The sequence below is a fragment of the Tachyglossus aculeatus genome, chromosome Y4 (assembly GCF_015852505.1).
Source record: "Tachyglossus aculeatus isolate mTacAcu1 chromosome Y4, mTacAcu1.pri, whole genome shotgun sequence".
Taxonomy (NCBI): domain Eukaryota; kingdom Metazoa; phylum Chordata; class Mammalia; order Monotremata; family Tachyglossidae; genus Tachyglossus; species Tachyglossus aculeatus.
Genome location: NC_052096.1, coordinates 9613347 through 9628806, shown reverse-complemented (window position 1 = coordinate 9628806; position 15460 = coordinate 9613347). Strand labels below are relative to the sequence as shown.

General features: G+C 56.1%; 1 protein-coding gene across 1 annotated transcript; it reads left to right on the top strand.

The window, feature by feature from the left end:
- The first annotated feature begins 5420 nt into the window (after positions 1–5420).
- On the top strand, positions 5421–14395 carry CTSK (cathepsin K). Its single transcript, XM_038768614.1, has 8 exons — positions 5421–5454; positions 5650–5779; positions 7088–7210; positions 8108–8263; positions 11775–11993; positions 12102–12267; positions 12939–13044; positions 13658–14395. Exons 2-8 carry the CDS (start codon positions 5651–5653, stop codon positions 13755–13757), a joined length of 999 nt encoding a protein of 332 aa, XP_038624542.1. The 5' UTR covers positions 5421–5454; position 5650; the 3' UTR covers positions 13758–14395.
- Positions 14396–15460: the final 1065 nt, after the last annotated feature.

Sequence of the window (15460 nt, the reverse complement as noted above, 5' to 3'; positions counted from 1 at the left end):
ATCTCAGGAGGCTTCCTGGAGGAGGAGGCAGGGCTGGGTGTGTCAGGTGGGGTGATGGGGGGTGAGGGGAGTTGTATGGCTGGAGTGAGACCCCCGGCCAGTGTTTGAAAGGAGAGGAGGGGTGCGGGTTGGGGGAGTCATAACAGCGGTCCAATAGTTGAATGGGGCCCGATGCCTCAGTGATGACAGTGGTGTATGAGGCCCTTCCTATCTGATTACCATGGTGGTGGTGTTTAGGTGCTTACTATATGTCAAGCACTGTCCTAAGCTGGGGTATTTACAAGGCAATCAAGTTGGACACAGTCCTTGTCCCACGTGGGGCTCACAGTCCTATTTCCCATTTTACGGATGAACCGAGGCTCAGAGAAGTGAAGTGGCTTGCCCAAGGTCACAGCAGACAAATGTGCTCTTTCCCCTTTCTGGGCCCTTTCCCCTTGCCCATGCTGCTTCCTGTGTGCCAAGCACCAGGGTAGACACAACATGATCAGGATGGACACAGTCCTCATCCCACATGGGACTCATGGTCTAAGTTGGAGGGCCTGCAGCTCATTCATCCCCCTTTTACAGATGAGGAAACACCCCATGGATTGTTAAGTGACTCCCTCACAGTCACACCAGACAAGTGGCAGAGCCAGAACTAGAAACGGCCTCTGGGCTCCAGGTTTGTGGTCTGGCCACTAGAACATTTCGCTCCCCCTGCCCACTTCTTTTCAGGGGTAAACCCCCTGCCCTCCAACACCCTGCTTAGACCTCAGGGCTGGCCACCTCCTCTTGGTCCTTTTTGCAGCTCCTGCTGGGCCTCAGTTTCTCCTTTTGGCTGCTGTTTGTGGGAGTGCAGTGGAGTCTGATTCAAACCCACTGCTCAGGGAAACCAGAAGCCCTACAGTATCAGCCAGCTGGACTGCCTAGTTAGTAGTAATAGTAATATTTTGTTAAGGACTTGTGTGCCAGGCACTGTACTATACACTGGAGTGGGTACAGGCAAATCAGGTTGGACACAGTCCCTTTCCCAAATGGGGCTCAACCCCCCTTTTACAGGTGAGGTAAGAGGCACAGAAAGGTGAAATGACTTGTCCAAGGTCACACAGCAGACAAATGGCAGGATTAGAACTCATGACCTGAGTCCCAGGTCCTCACTCTATCCACTACTCCATGTGTTGCTTCTCTGCCAGCTTTCCTAGGGCTCGGGTGGAGTCCTGCCCCAAAGGCCCAAGGACCTGACTGACCCCCAAGTCAGTCCTGACTCAGCAGGACTTATTGAGCACTTACTTTATGCGCAGCACTATACTAAGCACTTGGGAGAGTACAATAATACAGCATAACAGGCACATTGCCTGCCCACAGTGAGCTGGCAGTCTAGAGGGGGATACGGACAAATTAAATGACAGTTACGGACATAAGTGCTGTGGGATTGGGAGGGGGTGATAATAAAGGGAGTGGGCGAAGATGAAAGGAGGTGCTTAAGGAAGTTGATAGATGTGATACCTGCTCACAAGGAGCTCCTGGTGGGAGACGGACATTGAGTGACAGCTAAGAGACATGGTAGAGAATAAGGATGTGTACACAAGTGCTGTGGAGCTGCGGGGAGCAACAGAGTGCTAAAGGGGGAATTGTCCCACTTCATTCTACCAGCCCCGAGAGTCAGTCCCGCTAAAAAGCCCCTCCACACCTCTCCTGTGGTATATCCCAGAGTCTGACCTGCTGCCCTCCTGTTGCAGTCAGTCCATTTCCAACGTAGAGCAGCCTGAATGGGGTGAGGGCAGGTCCCGGGATGGTCAAAAATCCCGGCCCGGGGAACTCCGCAGATTCAGCCCCGTGACAACGGACGGACAGACCGACGGACGCGCGAATCCTCATACGCACAAACACGTTGCTGGTGACACAGCTCCTGGACCTGCGGGAGTCAGAAGAGTCACCGAGCACGGGGCAGGGGGCGGGGTGACCTTGATGCACCCCTCCTGGGCCTGGGGAGGGCCGCGGGGGCTCCTTCCTCACCCGGGGGCTGGAGTGCAAGACGTCTAGGGGTCAGAGGTCACTTCCCGGGCGAAGAAGAGGGGGTGTCTGCAGCCTGGGCACCTCTGGGTCTTTATTATTATTTATTAAGTGCTTATTATTGCCAGGCACTATACTAAGCACTGAACCAGAGACAAGTTCATCAGTTTAGACACCGTCCATGTCTCACGAGGGCCTTACAGTTTTAATTCCTGTTTTTACAGATGAGGGAACTGGGGCACAGAGAACTGAAGTGCCTTGCCTGAGGTCAAAGGGTGGAGGTGGAATTGGAACCCAGGTCCTCCGACTCCCAGGGCCGGGCTCTAGCCACTAGGCCATGCTGCTTCTCGGAGAATTGTCTCCTGGGCTCCTTGGTCGAGGCGACCGCTAGCGCCCAGTGCTGTAGTTCGTGCATAAGCTGTGCCCCTTCCCCATCCCCTCCACCCCCCATCCTAATCCCCACCCGACCTCGTCCCCGGAGACTCGAGGTTTGGGGCTTAGGGGAGCCCAGAGGGGAACTGGGAGGTCTCCGGTTGGGAGAAGAGACCAGGCTGAGGGCCAGAGCGGTGTGGAGGGGTCGTAGGTGAGGGGCTTCTTCTGTCAGCTCGCTCCACCTGCATCCAGATGATGATGATGGTATTTATGAAGTGCTTACTATGTGCCAAGCCCTGTTCTAAGCTCTGGGGTAGATACAAGATAATCACGTTGTCCCACGTGAGGCTCACAGTCTCAATTCCCATTTTGCAGAGAAGGGAACTGAGGCCCAGAGAAGTGAAGTGACTTGCTCAAAGTCACACAAATTAGTGGCGGAGCCGGAATTAGAACCCGTGACCTCTGACTCATAAGCCCAGGCTCTTTCCGCTAAGCCAGATGTGCAGGGGGCTGGAGGGGCGAGGGGCAGAAGTGGTCCAGCCCCCACTTTCCTTCCCGCTTCCTCCTCCTTCCAACCCCCAGGGCCCCACATCTGTTTCCAAGGATCGAGGGTGAGGGGGGCGGGAGGGGGGCCTTCGCTGAGCCAAACCCTTGTGATCTGTCACACGCTCAGGAATGGGGCCGGGATGGCTCACATGACCGGGAATCGCAGGGGTGCCCCCCTTTCCTCCCCTTTCCTGGAATATTCCTAGCATCCTTGCGTCCAACGGGACCCCTTCTTGGAGGGAGGGGGAGTCCGGGATGGCCCCCACTCTGTGAATCAACTCGGTGCCTCAAGCGTGGTCCTCAGGGACCCCCGTCCCCCACCACTGCCCACAGAGGAGGGATGAGCGGCAAGAGGGGTGTTTTTTGAGGTCATCCCGGCCAGTCCCCTGCCTCCACTTGGTTTAATAATAATAATGATGGCATTTATTAAGCGCTTACTATGTGCAAAGCACTGTTCTAAGCTGTTTCTGGCGAGGCAGGGAGGGAGGGGGCTTGGGACCCCCTCCCGGGTGGCCCGGCCCCATTTCCACCTCCAGAGCAGAGCGAAACCGAGGGGTTTTCCCGGTCCAGGATGGGATCATGTGAGCGGGAGTCAGTCACCCAGGGTCTCCTCCAAGGTGCGAATGAACAGCAACCACCCCCCTCTTCGCCCCTCCCTTCCCGCTTCCCCCTTTCCCCCCCTCAGCGGCCGGGAAGTCCGAGCAGGAGCCCCTGTCGACCACATTTTCCAGGCGCCTCCCAGCCGGACAGACTTCCTCAAACTCCGGGATAAATCCAGGCCCCGCCGCTCCCGGACCCCGCCGACCCCGCAGCCCCCCGCAGGTAAGAGCTGGACCATCTACCCCCCGCGACCCCCGCCCTGGGCTGACACTGGGGGGGCAAAGAGGGAAGGGGCTGACGTCCCCTGGGGCGGGGGGCCAGAATTGGGGTGCCCCCTCCCAAGTCACCCCAGCCGCCTTCAGGAGATTTTGCTCCTGGCCCGCCAACGCTGGACCCCTTCCAGGGGGCAGGGGGGCAGAAGGAGTGTCAGAGACAGAGAGACAGAGACGGGATTTTATTTATAATAATAATAATAATGGCATTTTTTGTTAAGCGCTTACTATATGCAAAGCACTGTTCTAAGCGCTGGGGGGATACAAGGTGATCAGGTTGCCCCACATGGGGCTCACAGTCTTAATCTCCATTTTACAGATGAGGTAACTGAGGCTCAGAGAAGTTAAGTGACTTGCCCAAGGTCACACAGCAGACATGTAATGTCTGTATCCCCCTCTTGACCATTAATTTGTTGTGAGTAGGGAACTTGTCTACCAACTCTGTTATTTTGTAATAATAATAATAATGATGGCATTTATTAAGCACTTACTACATGCAAAGCACTGTTCCGAGCGCTGGAGAGGTTACAAGGTGATCAGGTTGTCCCACGGGGGGCTCCCAGTCTTAATCCCTGTTTTACGGATGAGGGAACTGAGGCCCAGAGAAGTGAAGTGACTTGCCCAAAGTCACACAGCTGACAGTTGGCGGAGCTGGGATATGAACCCACAACCTCTGACTCCAAAGTGGCTTTCCACTGAGCCGTGCTGCTTCGTCCTCTCCCAAGCGTTTAGTACAGTGCCCTGCACACAGTAAGTGCTCAATAAATCCGATTGAATGATTGGCAGAGACGGGCAGAAACAGAGAGAGAGAGAAATAGAGAATGTGTTTGAGTCAGTGTGTGTGTGTGTTTATGTGTGTGGTTGTGGTTGTGTGTGTGTGTGTCTGTGTCAGGGCCCATTCTGTTCCTTCCTGAACACCCTCCCACCTTCTTCTGCGCTTGCCTGGAGCGGCCCCCCACGCCGAGCCTTCTGCTCTCCGGAGTTCCTCTTCCTCCCACCCCTCACTATCCCACCCATTCCCACGGGTCTGCCCGACAGCGGCACAGCCCCCACTCCCACCCCCCTCAGCTGGACATTGGGCCAGGTCAGGTGGGCACTGGTCCCATCGTCCCCAGAAACCCTGGCTTCTAATCCCGGGTCTGTCACTTGTCCGCAGTGGAACCTCGGGCAAGTCGCTTCACTCCTCTGGGCCTCAGTTTCCTTATCTGTAAAATGGGGATTAAGACCGTGAACCCTGTGTGGGACGGGGATTGTGTCCACCCTGATTAGCTTGCATCTGCCCCGGTGTTTAGTACGGTGCCCGGCCCATAGTAAGCGCTTAATGAATACTATAAAAAAAAAAAACTAGAGGGGCAGCAGCAGCTCTATGGGGGTAAGTGGGGGCTTTAGTCCACCCAGGGTTCCAGCTGTGGAACAGGGGAAGGGGTGAAGCAGCCCCACTGTTATAGGGGCTGGACCCCAGCCTCCCTCCCCCATGCCCTGGCCTGAGAGGGGGAATTTGCCAGTGGGGGCTTCAGCACCCCAAAACCGCTCTTCAAAGTCCTCCCCCCCAAGTCCCTACCTCCATGTCTCCCCCCACCAACCGACTCCTTGCCCCATGCAGGACAAACAGACCGGCTCCCTCAGTACGGACGGACGGACAGGACGGACAGACAGACACAGGCCAACTCGAGTGAGTGGGAAGTGCTGGGGGGCGGAGGGGCAGTTGGGGAAAGTGGGGGGCCCCAGTTCAGGAGGCTTCCTGGAAGAGGTGTCCTGCGAGGGTGTCCAGAAGATAGGCTGTTGCTGACATGGAGGGGGGAAGGGGAGGGTGAGGGAGGACTTAGGGAGGGGGGCGGCTGTGAGAGACTCCCCTCCTCACCCCCAGGATGTGGGGGTTCGGAGCCTTGGTGCTACTGCTGCCCAGCATCACCGTGGCGACGGCGTCAGCATCGGCGTCTCTGGACGAGCAGTGGGAGCTGTGGAAGAAAAGTCACCAGAAACAGTACAACAGCAAGGTGGGCGGCTTCTGATGGCCTCTGGGATCCGGGGCCCTGGGGAAGAGGGGCCCAGGGTGGGAGGGGGCTGGGGGAAGAAAGTATCAGGGCGGCAGGGGGGCACTGGCAGGTACAGGGGCCGGGTCTTGGAGTGGCACCAGGGGGAGGGGGCCCAAGGTGAAGGGCACAGGGCAGGGGGTGCCAATGGGGAAGCAGCATGGCCTAATAATAATAATAATAATGTTGGCATTTATGATGATGATGATGGCATTTGTTAAGCGCTTACTATGTGCAAAGCACTGTTCTAAGCGCTGGGGGAGGTTACAACGTGATCAAGTTGTCCCACAGGGGGCTCACAGTTTTAATCCCCATTTCACAGATGAGGTAACTGAGGCACAGAGAAGTGAAGTGACTTGCCCAAAGTCACACAGCTGACAGTTGGAAGACCCGGGATTTGAACCCATGATCTCTGACTCCAAAGCCCGTGCTCTTTCCACTGAGCCACGCTGCTTCTCCATTTATTAAGTGCTCACTATGTGCAAAGCACTGTCCTAAGCGCTGGGGAGGTTACAAGGTGATCAGGTTGTTCCATGGGGAGCTCACAGTCTTAATCCCCATTTTACAGACGAGGTAACTGAGTCCCAGAGAAGTTAAATGACTTGCCCAAAGTCACCCAGCTGACAGTTGGCGGAGCCGGTATTTGAACCCATGACCTCTGACTCCAAAGCCCGGGCTCTTTCCACTGAGCCACGCTGCTTCTCTAGAGCCCGAGCCTGGGAGTCAGAAGGACCTGGGTTCTAATCCTGTCTCTGCCACATAAAATAATAATAATAATAATAATTATGGTATTCGTTAAGTACTTACTATGTGCCAAGCACTGTTCTAATCACTGAGGTAGATACAAGGTAATCAGGCTGTCCCACGTGAGGCTCACAGTCTTAATCCCCATTTTACAGAGGAGGTAACTGAGGCACAGAGAAGTTAAGTTGCTTGCTCCAGGTCACAGAGCAGACAAGTGGAGAATCCCAGATTAGAACCCACGTTTCCTGACTCCCAAGCCCAGGCTCTTTCCCCTAAACCACACTGCTTCTCATGTCTGCTGGGTGACTTTGGGCAGGTAACTTCACTTCTCTGAGTCTCAGTTCCCCCATCTGGAAAATGGGGATTAAGACTGTGGGCCTGCCTTGGGACATGGACTGTGTGCACCAGGGGAAACAAGGGAATGTTCCCCAGCCCCTCTAAGCCCCGATGCGCCTCGTCCCCTTCCCATCTCCCCTACCCCCCTGCCCCGCCGGTCTCCCTCGGGAATCTCTGTTCCGTTGGGTGCAGGAGGATGAGACATCGCGGAGGTTGGTGTGGGAGAAGAACCTGCAGTACATTTCCGCCCACAACCTGGAGTTCTCCCTGGGCATCCACACCTTCGAGCTGGCCATGAACCACCTGGGCGATATGGTGAGGGTCTCCCGCCGCCCCTCCCCATCCCTCATCATCATCATCATCAATCGAATTTATTGAGCGCTTACTATGTGCAGAGCACTGTACTAAGCGCTTGGGAAGTACAAATTGGCAACATATAGAGACAGTCCCTACCCAACAGTGGGCTCACAGTCTAAAAGGGGGAGACAGAGAACAAAACCAAACATACTAACAAAATAAAATAAATAGAATAGATATGTACAAGTAAAATAAATAGAGTAAAAAAATATGTACAAACACATATACATATAAACAGGTGCTGTGGGGAAGGGAAGGAGGTAAGATGGGGGGATGGAGAGGGGGACGAGGGGGAGTGGAAGGAAGGGGCTCAGTCTGGGAAGGCCTCCTGGAGGAGGTGAGCTCTCAGCAGGGCCTTGAAGGGAGGAAGAGAGCTAGTTTGGCGGATGGGCAGAGGAAGGGCATTCCAGGACCGGGGGATGACGTGGGCCAGGGGTCGATGGCGGGACAGGCGAGAGCGAGGTACAGTGAGGAGATTAGTGGTGGAAGAGCGGAGGGTGCGGGCTGGGCAGTAGAAGGAGAGAAGGGAGGTGAGGTAGGAGGGGGCGAGGTGATGGAGAGCCTTGAAGCCCAGGGTGAGGAGTTTCTGCCTGATGCGCAGATTGATTGGTAGCCACTGGAGATTTTTGAGGAGGGGAGTGATATGCCTCCTGCTCTCTGCTGTCCCGGCCCCAAGCCACCTCCTCCAGGAAACCCTCCTGGATCCCCCCCATCCCCCCAGCCCCAAAGCCAGTGAGTGACCGGCCCACGAGGGTCAAGCAGGGGGCTGTCTGAACCCCTTCCCCGAGGGTCTCAGGCTCCGGGTGAGGAGTCCCGCTGACTTGGCCCGGGCTGAACTCACGGCCCCTTCCCCAGACCAGCGAGGAAGTGGTCAGGACCATGACGGGGCTAAAGGTGCCGCCGGCTCGCACCCAGAGCAATGACACCCTGTACACTCCCGACTGGGCCGAGAGGGCCCCCGACGCCGTCGACTACCGGAAGAAGGGTTACGTTACCCCTGTCAAGAACCAGGTAACTCCCAAGGGGCTCCTGGGATGGGGTGGCTGAGAGGGAGAGGGGATGGGGGTTGGGGTGGGAGCAGAGCTGGGAGAAGCAGCATGGCCTAGTGGAAAAAGCCCAGGTCTGGGACTCAGAGGGACTGGGTATTAACCCCGGTTCCACCGGTTCCACCGCTTGCCTGCTGTGTGCCCTTGGGCAAGTCACTTAATAATAATAATAATGATGGCATTTGTTAAGAGCTTACTATGTGCAAAGCACTGTTCTAAACACTGGGGGGGGTCACAGTTGTCCCACGTGGGGCTCACAGTCTTAATCCCCATTTTACAGATGAGGGAACTGAGGCTCAGAGAAGTTAAGTGACTTGCCCAAGGTCACGCAGCAGATATGTGGGGGACCTGGGATTAGAACCCATGACCTCTGACTCCCAAGCCTGGGCTGTTTCCACTGAGTCACTTAACCTCTCTGTGCCTCAGAACTCCTATCTGTAAAAGAGGATCCTATCCCTGCTGTCTCTCCCTGTTAGACTGGGAGCCCTATGTGGGACAGGAACTATGCCTGACCTGATTATCCTTATTTCTACCCCAGCGCTTAGTGCAGTGCTAGGCACATAGTAAATGCTTAATAAAATACCACACTTATTCTTACAAGAACAAGGATGGGTCAGGCTTTCAGTGGGGCCTGAAAATGGCGCTCTCTCTCTCTCTCTCTCTCTCTCTCTCTCTCTCTCTCTCTCTCTCTCTCTCTCTCTCTCTCCCTCCCTCTCCCTCTCCCTCCCCCCGCCCCCCGCCCCGGCTTCGCCCCGCCGTCCACCCACCCTCTGGCCTCCCAATCTACCCATCCCCTTGTCCCTCTCACCAACTCCTCCATCCCCCATCACCCCTTCCTCTCTCCAATCTTTCCCTCCCTTAGTGTCCTGGCTCTGGAAAGGGGGATGGGGGGCTGTGGGCCTCAGGGTCCCACCACACCGACTGGCCCCTCCCCTCGCCCCCCCAGCTGTAAGGAAGACACCAATTCATTCAGAGGGCAACCCAGCCAGCCTCAGACTCCTTCCTGGGCCTCCTGCTGGCTGGCCTCTGTAGGGCTCTGACTTCCAGCGCTTAGTACAGTGCTCTGCACACAGTAGGCGCTCAATAAATACGATTGATTGATTGATTGATTGCTCCCCCTTTCCCTCACCATCCCCTTCCCATCAATCTCCCCACCCCTCTGTAGGGCTCTGACCCGCCCCCTCCCCCTCAGCCTTCCCCCAGTCCCCACTCTCTGGCCGAGGGAGCTCTTACTGGCTACCCGCCCTGTGGGGCTCTGGCCCACACTCCGGAACCTCCTCCCCAACAGCCCCCTCCTCCCCCCCCACCCCCACGTCGGGCCCTGACCTGTCCCCTCAGCCCCCCTCCCCATCAGCCTCCCCACCATGGGGCTCTGACCCAATTCCTCAGCCCTCCTCCCCATCAGTGACCCCTGTTGGGCCCTAACAATCAATCAATCAATCAATCGTATTTATTGAGCGCTTACTATGTGCAGAGCACTGTACTAAGCGCTTGGGAAGTACAAATTGGCATCACATAGAGACAGTCCCTACCCGATAGTGGGCTCACAGTCTAAAAGGGGGAGACAGAGAACAGAACCAAACATACCAACAAAATAAAATAAGTAGGATAGAAATGTACAAGTAAAATAAATAAATAAATAAATAAACAGAGTAATAAATATGTACAACCATATATACATATATACAGGTGCTGTGGGGAGGGGAAGGCGGTAAGGCGGGGGGATGGAGAGGGGGACGAGGGGGAGAGGAAAGAAGGGGCTCAATCTGGGAAGGCCTCCTGGAGGAGGTGAGCTCTCAGGAGGGCCTTGAAGGGAGGAAGAGAGCTAGCTTGGCGGATGGGCAGAGGGAGGGCATTCCAGGCCCGGGGGATGACGTGGGCCGGTGGTCGATGGCGGGACAGGCGAGAGCGAGGTACAGTGAGGAGATTAGTGGTGGAGGAGCGGAGGGTGCGGGCTGGGCAGTAGAAGGAGAGAAGGGAGGTGAGGTAGGAGGGGGCGAGGTGATGGACAGCCTTGAAGCCCAGGGTGAGGAGTTTCTGCCTGATGCGCAGATTGATCGGTAGCCATTGGAGGTTTTTGAGGAGGGGAGTGATATGTCCAGAGCGTTTCTGGACAAAGATAATCCGGGCAGCAGCATGAAGTATGGATTGAAGTGGAGAGAGACACGAGGATGGGAGATCAGAGAGAAGGCTAGTGCAGTAGTCCAGACGGGATAGGATGAGAGCTTGAATTAGCAGGGTAGCGGTTTGGATGGAGAGGAAAGGGCGGATCTTGGCAATGTTGCGGAGCTGAGACCGGCAGGTTTTGGTGACGGCTTGGATGTGAGGGGTGAATGAGAGAGCGGAGTCGAGGATGACACCAAGGTTGCGGGCTTGTGAGACGGGAAGGATGGTAGTGCCGTCAACAGAGATGGGAAAGTCAGGGAGAGGACAAGGTTTGGGAGGGAAGACAAGGAGCTCAGTCTTCGACATGTTGAGCTTTAGGTGGCGGGCGGACATCCAGATGGAGATGTCCTGAAGGCAGGAGGAGATGCGAGCCTGGAGGGAGGGGGAGAGAGCAGGGGCAGAGATGTAGATCTGGGTGTCATCAGCGTAGAGGTGATAGTTGAAGCCGTGGGAGCGAATGAGGTCACCAAGGGAGTGAGTGTAGATTGAGAACAGAAGGGGACCAAGCACTGAACCTTGGGGAACTCCCACAGTAAGAGGATGGGAGGGGGAGGAGGTGCCTGCAAAAGAGACTGAGAAAGAACGACCGGAGAGATAAGAGGAGAACCAGGAGAGGACGGAGTCTGTGAAGCCAAGGTCAGATAACGTGTTGAGGAGAAGGGGGTGGTCCACAGTGTCAAAGGCAGCTGAGAGGTCGAGGAGGATTAGGACAGAGTATGAGCCGTTGGATTTGGCAAGCAGGAGGTCATTGGTGACCTTTGAGAGCGCAGTTTCCGTGGAATGAAGGGGACGGAAGCCAGACTGGAGGGGGTCGAGGAGAGAGTTGTTGTTGAGGCCTAACCCGGCCCCTCGGCCCCCCTCCCCATCAGCCCTCCACCCCGTGGGACTCCACCCCACCCTCTCAGCCCCCCTCCCCATCAGCCCCTCCCGTGGGATTCCAACCCGCCCCCTCGTCCCCCCCATCCCCATTAGCCTGTCCCTTGGGGCTATGCCCCACTCCCCTGACCCTCCTCCCCATCAGCACCCCCCCAGAGGGCCCCAACCAGCCACTCCCTGCTGGCACCCCCAGTGAGGCTCTGCCCTCGGCCCCCTAACCCATTGGCCCCTGCCCCCCACCCCCTCTCTCCTCCCCACATCCACGGGGCCCTAACCATCATCATCATCAATCAATCGTATTTATTGAGCGCTTACTGTGTGCAGAGCACTGTACTAAGCGCTTGGTAAGTACAAGTTGGTAACATATAGAGACAGTCCCTACCCAGCAGCGGGCTCACAGTCTAAACCAAGTCCCGTCGCCCTCGCTTTTGCAGGGCCAGTGCGGGTCATGCTGGGCATTCAGCTCTGTGGGGGCACTGGAGGGGCAGCTGAAGAAGAAGATGGGGCGCTTGCTGGACCTCAGCCCGCAGAACTTGGTAGACTGCGTGGCCAACAACGATGGCTGTGGCGGCGGCTACATGACCAACGCCTTCCAGTACGTCCATGACAACCGGGGCATCGACTCGGAGGATGCCTACCCCTACATCGGACAGGTCCGCCCCCCACCCCCTGCTACACACATCCCACTCCTACCCCCCCACCCTCCAGCCCCACCGTGACCACCAGCCCCACGCACTCCTCCTCCTTCCAACCCAACCCAGGACGAGCCCTGCAGGTACAGCCCGACCGGCAAGGCTGCCAAGTGCCGGGGCTACCGGGAGATCCCCGTGGGCGACGAGAAGGCCCTCAAGAGGGCAGTGGCCCGGGTGGGGCCCGTGGCGGTGGCCATCGACGCCAGCCTCAGCTCCTTCCAGTTCTACAGCAAAGGTGAGGGGGGGCGGGGATCGGGCCACCCGGGAGACTGGAAGCCTGCCCGGGGGCAGAGCAGAGGACAGAGTAGAGGGCTGAGAGGCTGCCCGGGGGCACAGCAATGGGCAGAGCACTTGGGAGAGCGCAGCAGAGCTAGAAGACACAATCCCTGACCTCGGAGAACTCACAGTCCAACACTGAGACCGGTTTCAGGTAGAAGCTGAGGAAGGGAGAATGGACAGGGCGTTGGGTAAGCGCTTGGACGGTTGAGGGGCTGCAAGCCGACCCTGCTTGGGGATTGGAGGGTGAGTCCCCAGGTGCCCAGGTGATGTGGGAATACCAAAGTGGCAGGAGTGGGGGAGATAAGGGGTTCATCAGGGAAGACCTCCTGGAGGAGGTGGGCTTTCAGAAGGGAGATAATTCTGGGGTCATCTTCGTTTTCGGGGGACGGGGGCAGACTCGAGAGGGGTCCTCCCCACCCCCAGCGCCCCGAGGGACACCGCCATGACCCTGCCATCAGTCAGTCAATCATATTTATTGAGTGCTTTCTGTGTGCAGAGCAGTGTACTAAGCGATTGGGTGAGTACAGTATGGCAATAAACAGACGCATTCCCTGCCCTCAATGAGCTAACAGTTTAGAGGGGGAGACGGACATTAGTAGAAATAAATAAATTCCTGTCTCCTTGCAGGTGTCTATTTCGATGAAAATTGCAATGGGGCCAACCTTAACCATGCCCTCCTGGCTGTTGGCTACGGGGCCCAGAAGGGAGCCAAGCACTGGATCATCAAGAACAGGTAATCGTGCCCTCCCGAGGTGCCACCACCTCCATGCCACCCCGGGCAGGGTCAGTCAGTCAATCATATTTATTGATTCCTTACTGTGGGCAGAGCACCGTACTGAGTGCTTGGGAGAGTTCAGTATAACAATATAGCAGATGCATTCCCTGCCCACAACGAGTTTACAGACTAGGGGAGGAGACAGACATTAATGGAAATCAATAAATGACAGATTTAGACACAAGTGCCGTGGGGCTGGGAGGGGGGATGAATAAAGGGAGCAAGTTGGGGTGACTCAGAAGGGAGTGGGAGAAGAGGAGGGGAGGGCTTAGTCAGGGAAGGCCTCTTGGAGGAGATGTGTCTTCAATAAGGCTTTGAAGGTGGAGACAGTCATCGTCTGTGAGATATGAGGAGGGAGGGCGTTACAGGCCAGAGGCACGACATAAGCGAGGGGTTGGTAGTGAGATAGAGGAGGCGGAGGTACAGTGAGAAGATTGGTGTTAGAGGGGCAGAGCGTGTGGGCTAGGTTGGAGTAGGAGAGTAACGAGGTGAGGTAGGAGAGCCTACCAGTGCTCGTGGAGGGAGAGCCTGGGGCGGCCTTTCCACCCAGCCTGGGTTCTTCCCTCCGCAGCTGGGGCGAGGAGTGGGGAAACAAGGGTTATGTCCTCATGGCCCGGAACAAGAACAACGCCTGCGGCATCGCCAGCCTGGCCAGCTTCCCCAAGATGTGACCATGTGACTGTGCCGACGGGGCCCGCCCCTGGGATCCCCGCTTGTTCCCACCCCTGGTGACCCCTCCCACTGTCCCCCCTCCCCGCTCCTCAGGCGGGAGGCTGTCGGGGGTGCAGACAGCTAGGCCCCTGAACCCCAGGGTCTTCTGCCCCTCCATTCCAGGGCTGCTGTCTCCCCTACCCCCACCTCAGGTTCAGAGCCAGATGTGGGATGGGGAAAAGGGCAGAAGGGAGGACCGTGTTCTTTCTCTGAGAGTGTAAGTGCATGCACATTTTACACACACACACACACACATACACAAACAAACAAAAACAAAACAAACAAAAAAAAACCTACCTCCCCTTCCCAACTTGAAATTGCTTCTAAGGGGGAAGAAAGCCCCTCCCCATGGACTCTTGGTGCTCTGAGTGAGGTACCCTTGCCGGGCCCCAGCCCCGGCCTGTTTCTTCTCAGTTCCTTCCCTGCCTGGCCGCCTCCTCCTGTCCCTCCCCCACATTCCCAGTCCTCCTGCCAGCTGGGAAAGGTGGGGCTGGCATGGCATCTCCTTGTCCGCTGGGCTCTCCTCCCTCCTGGTCCCCTCATGTCTGGTGGCTCTGAAACTTTATTTTACAATAAACACTTTTGGTAACTGCTCTCAGCTTGGGACGCAGTCCTTTCTGCTCTGCTCATGGTGGGGGTGGGGAGCAGGGAAGCGGGGCAGGGATGGAATGTTTGTGTGGGTATCTACTAAGCTCTGACTCTGGACCAAGCGTTCTTGTACACAGGATGATCAGATCCTTGTCCCTCGAGGGGTGGCCCATTGAAGAAGGAGGGAGGGTGGGCCCCGTTTTCCTATGGAGGAAACTGATCTATCAGAATCGAATATGCTGGATAAATAATGGATTATAGGCCAAAATTTCTCTCTGCATAACGTAAGGAAAAGGCTAATGGCCCAACAGCCCCAAGGCGGGTTGGTTAGTTTGATGTAAATGAGTTCTAGGAAGACTTTCTAGAGGAGGTGAGCAATGTAGTGAATAACTAGTCAGCATTGTTGTGAAAAAAGGTATCAGTGTGTGTGTGTGTGTGTGTGTGTGTGTGTGTCCCCGCATGTGCATGCATATGTGTGTGTGTGGGCAGGGAATGTGTCTAGTATATTGTTGTGTTGTACCCTCCCAAGTGCTTACTACAGTGCTTTGCACACAGTAAGCACTCAATAAATACAATTGATTGATTGATTGCTCATTGCTGAGACAAGGACAGAGGGAGGAGGAGACATGTTCCCTGCCCTTAAGAGGCTGCCAGCCTGGGGGGGAATGTGTGCACACACACACACACACACACACACACACACACACACACACGCACACACAATGTGCTGGGCACTGGGTGTGGGACATTGGGAGGAGGAGGAAACATGGTCTCTGCCCTTGAGAGGCGGCCAGCCTGGTGGGAGATAATAATAATAATAATAACAATAATAATGATGGTATTTATTAAGCACTTACTATGTGCAAAGCACTGTTCTAAGTGCTGGGGGGGTTACAAGGTGATCAGGTTGTCCCTTGGGGGGGCTCACACTCTTAATCCCCATTTTACAGATGAGGTAACTGAGGCCCAGATTAGTGAAGTGACTTGCCCAAAGTCACACAACTGACAATCGGCAGAGCCGGGATTTGAACCCATGACCTCTGACTCCAAAGCCCGGGCTCTTTCCACTGAGCCA

Excerpts from the sequence above, each read along its gene's own strand:
- CTSK (XM_038768614.1), top strand. The coding sequence starts at position 5,651 with ATGTGGGGGTTCGGAGCCTTGGTGCTACTGCTGCCCAGCATCACCGTG. Across the intron at positions 8,264-11,774 it reads TTACCCCTGTCAAGAACCAG|GGCCAGTGCGGGTCATGCTG; the intron begins GTAACTCCCAAG and ends TCGCTTTTGCAG. Across the intron at positions 13,045-13,657 it reads CACTGGATCATCAAGAACAG|CTGGGGCGAGGAGTGGGGAA; the intron begins GTAATCGTGCCC and ends TTCCCTCCGCAG.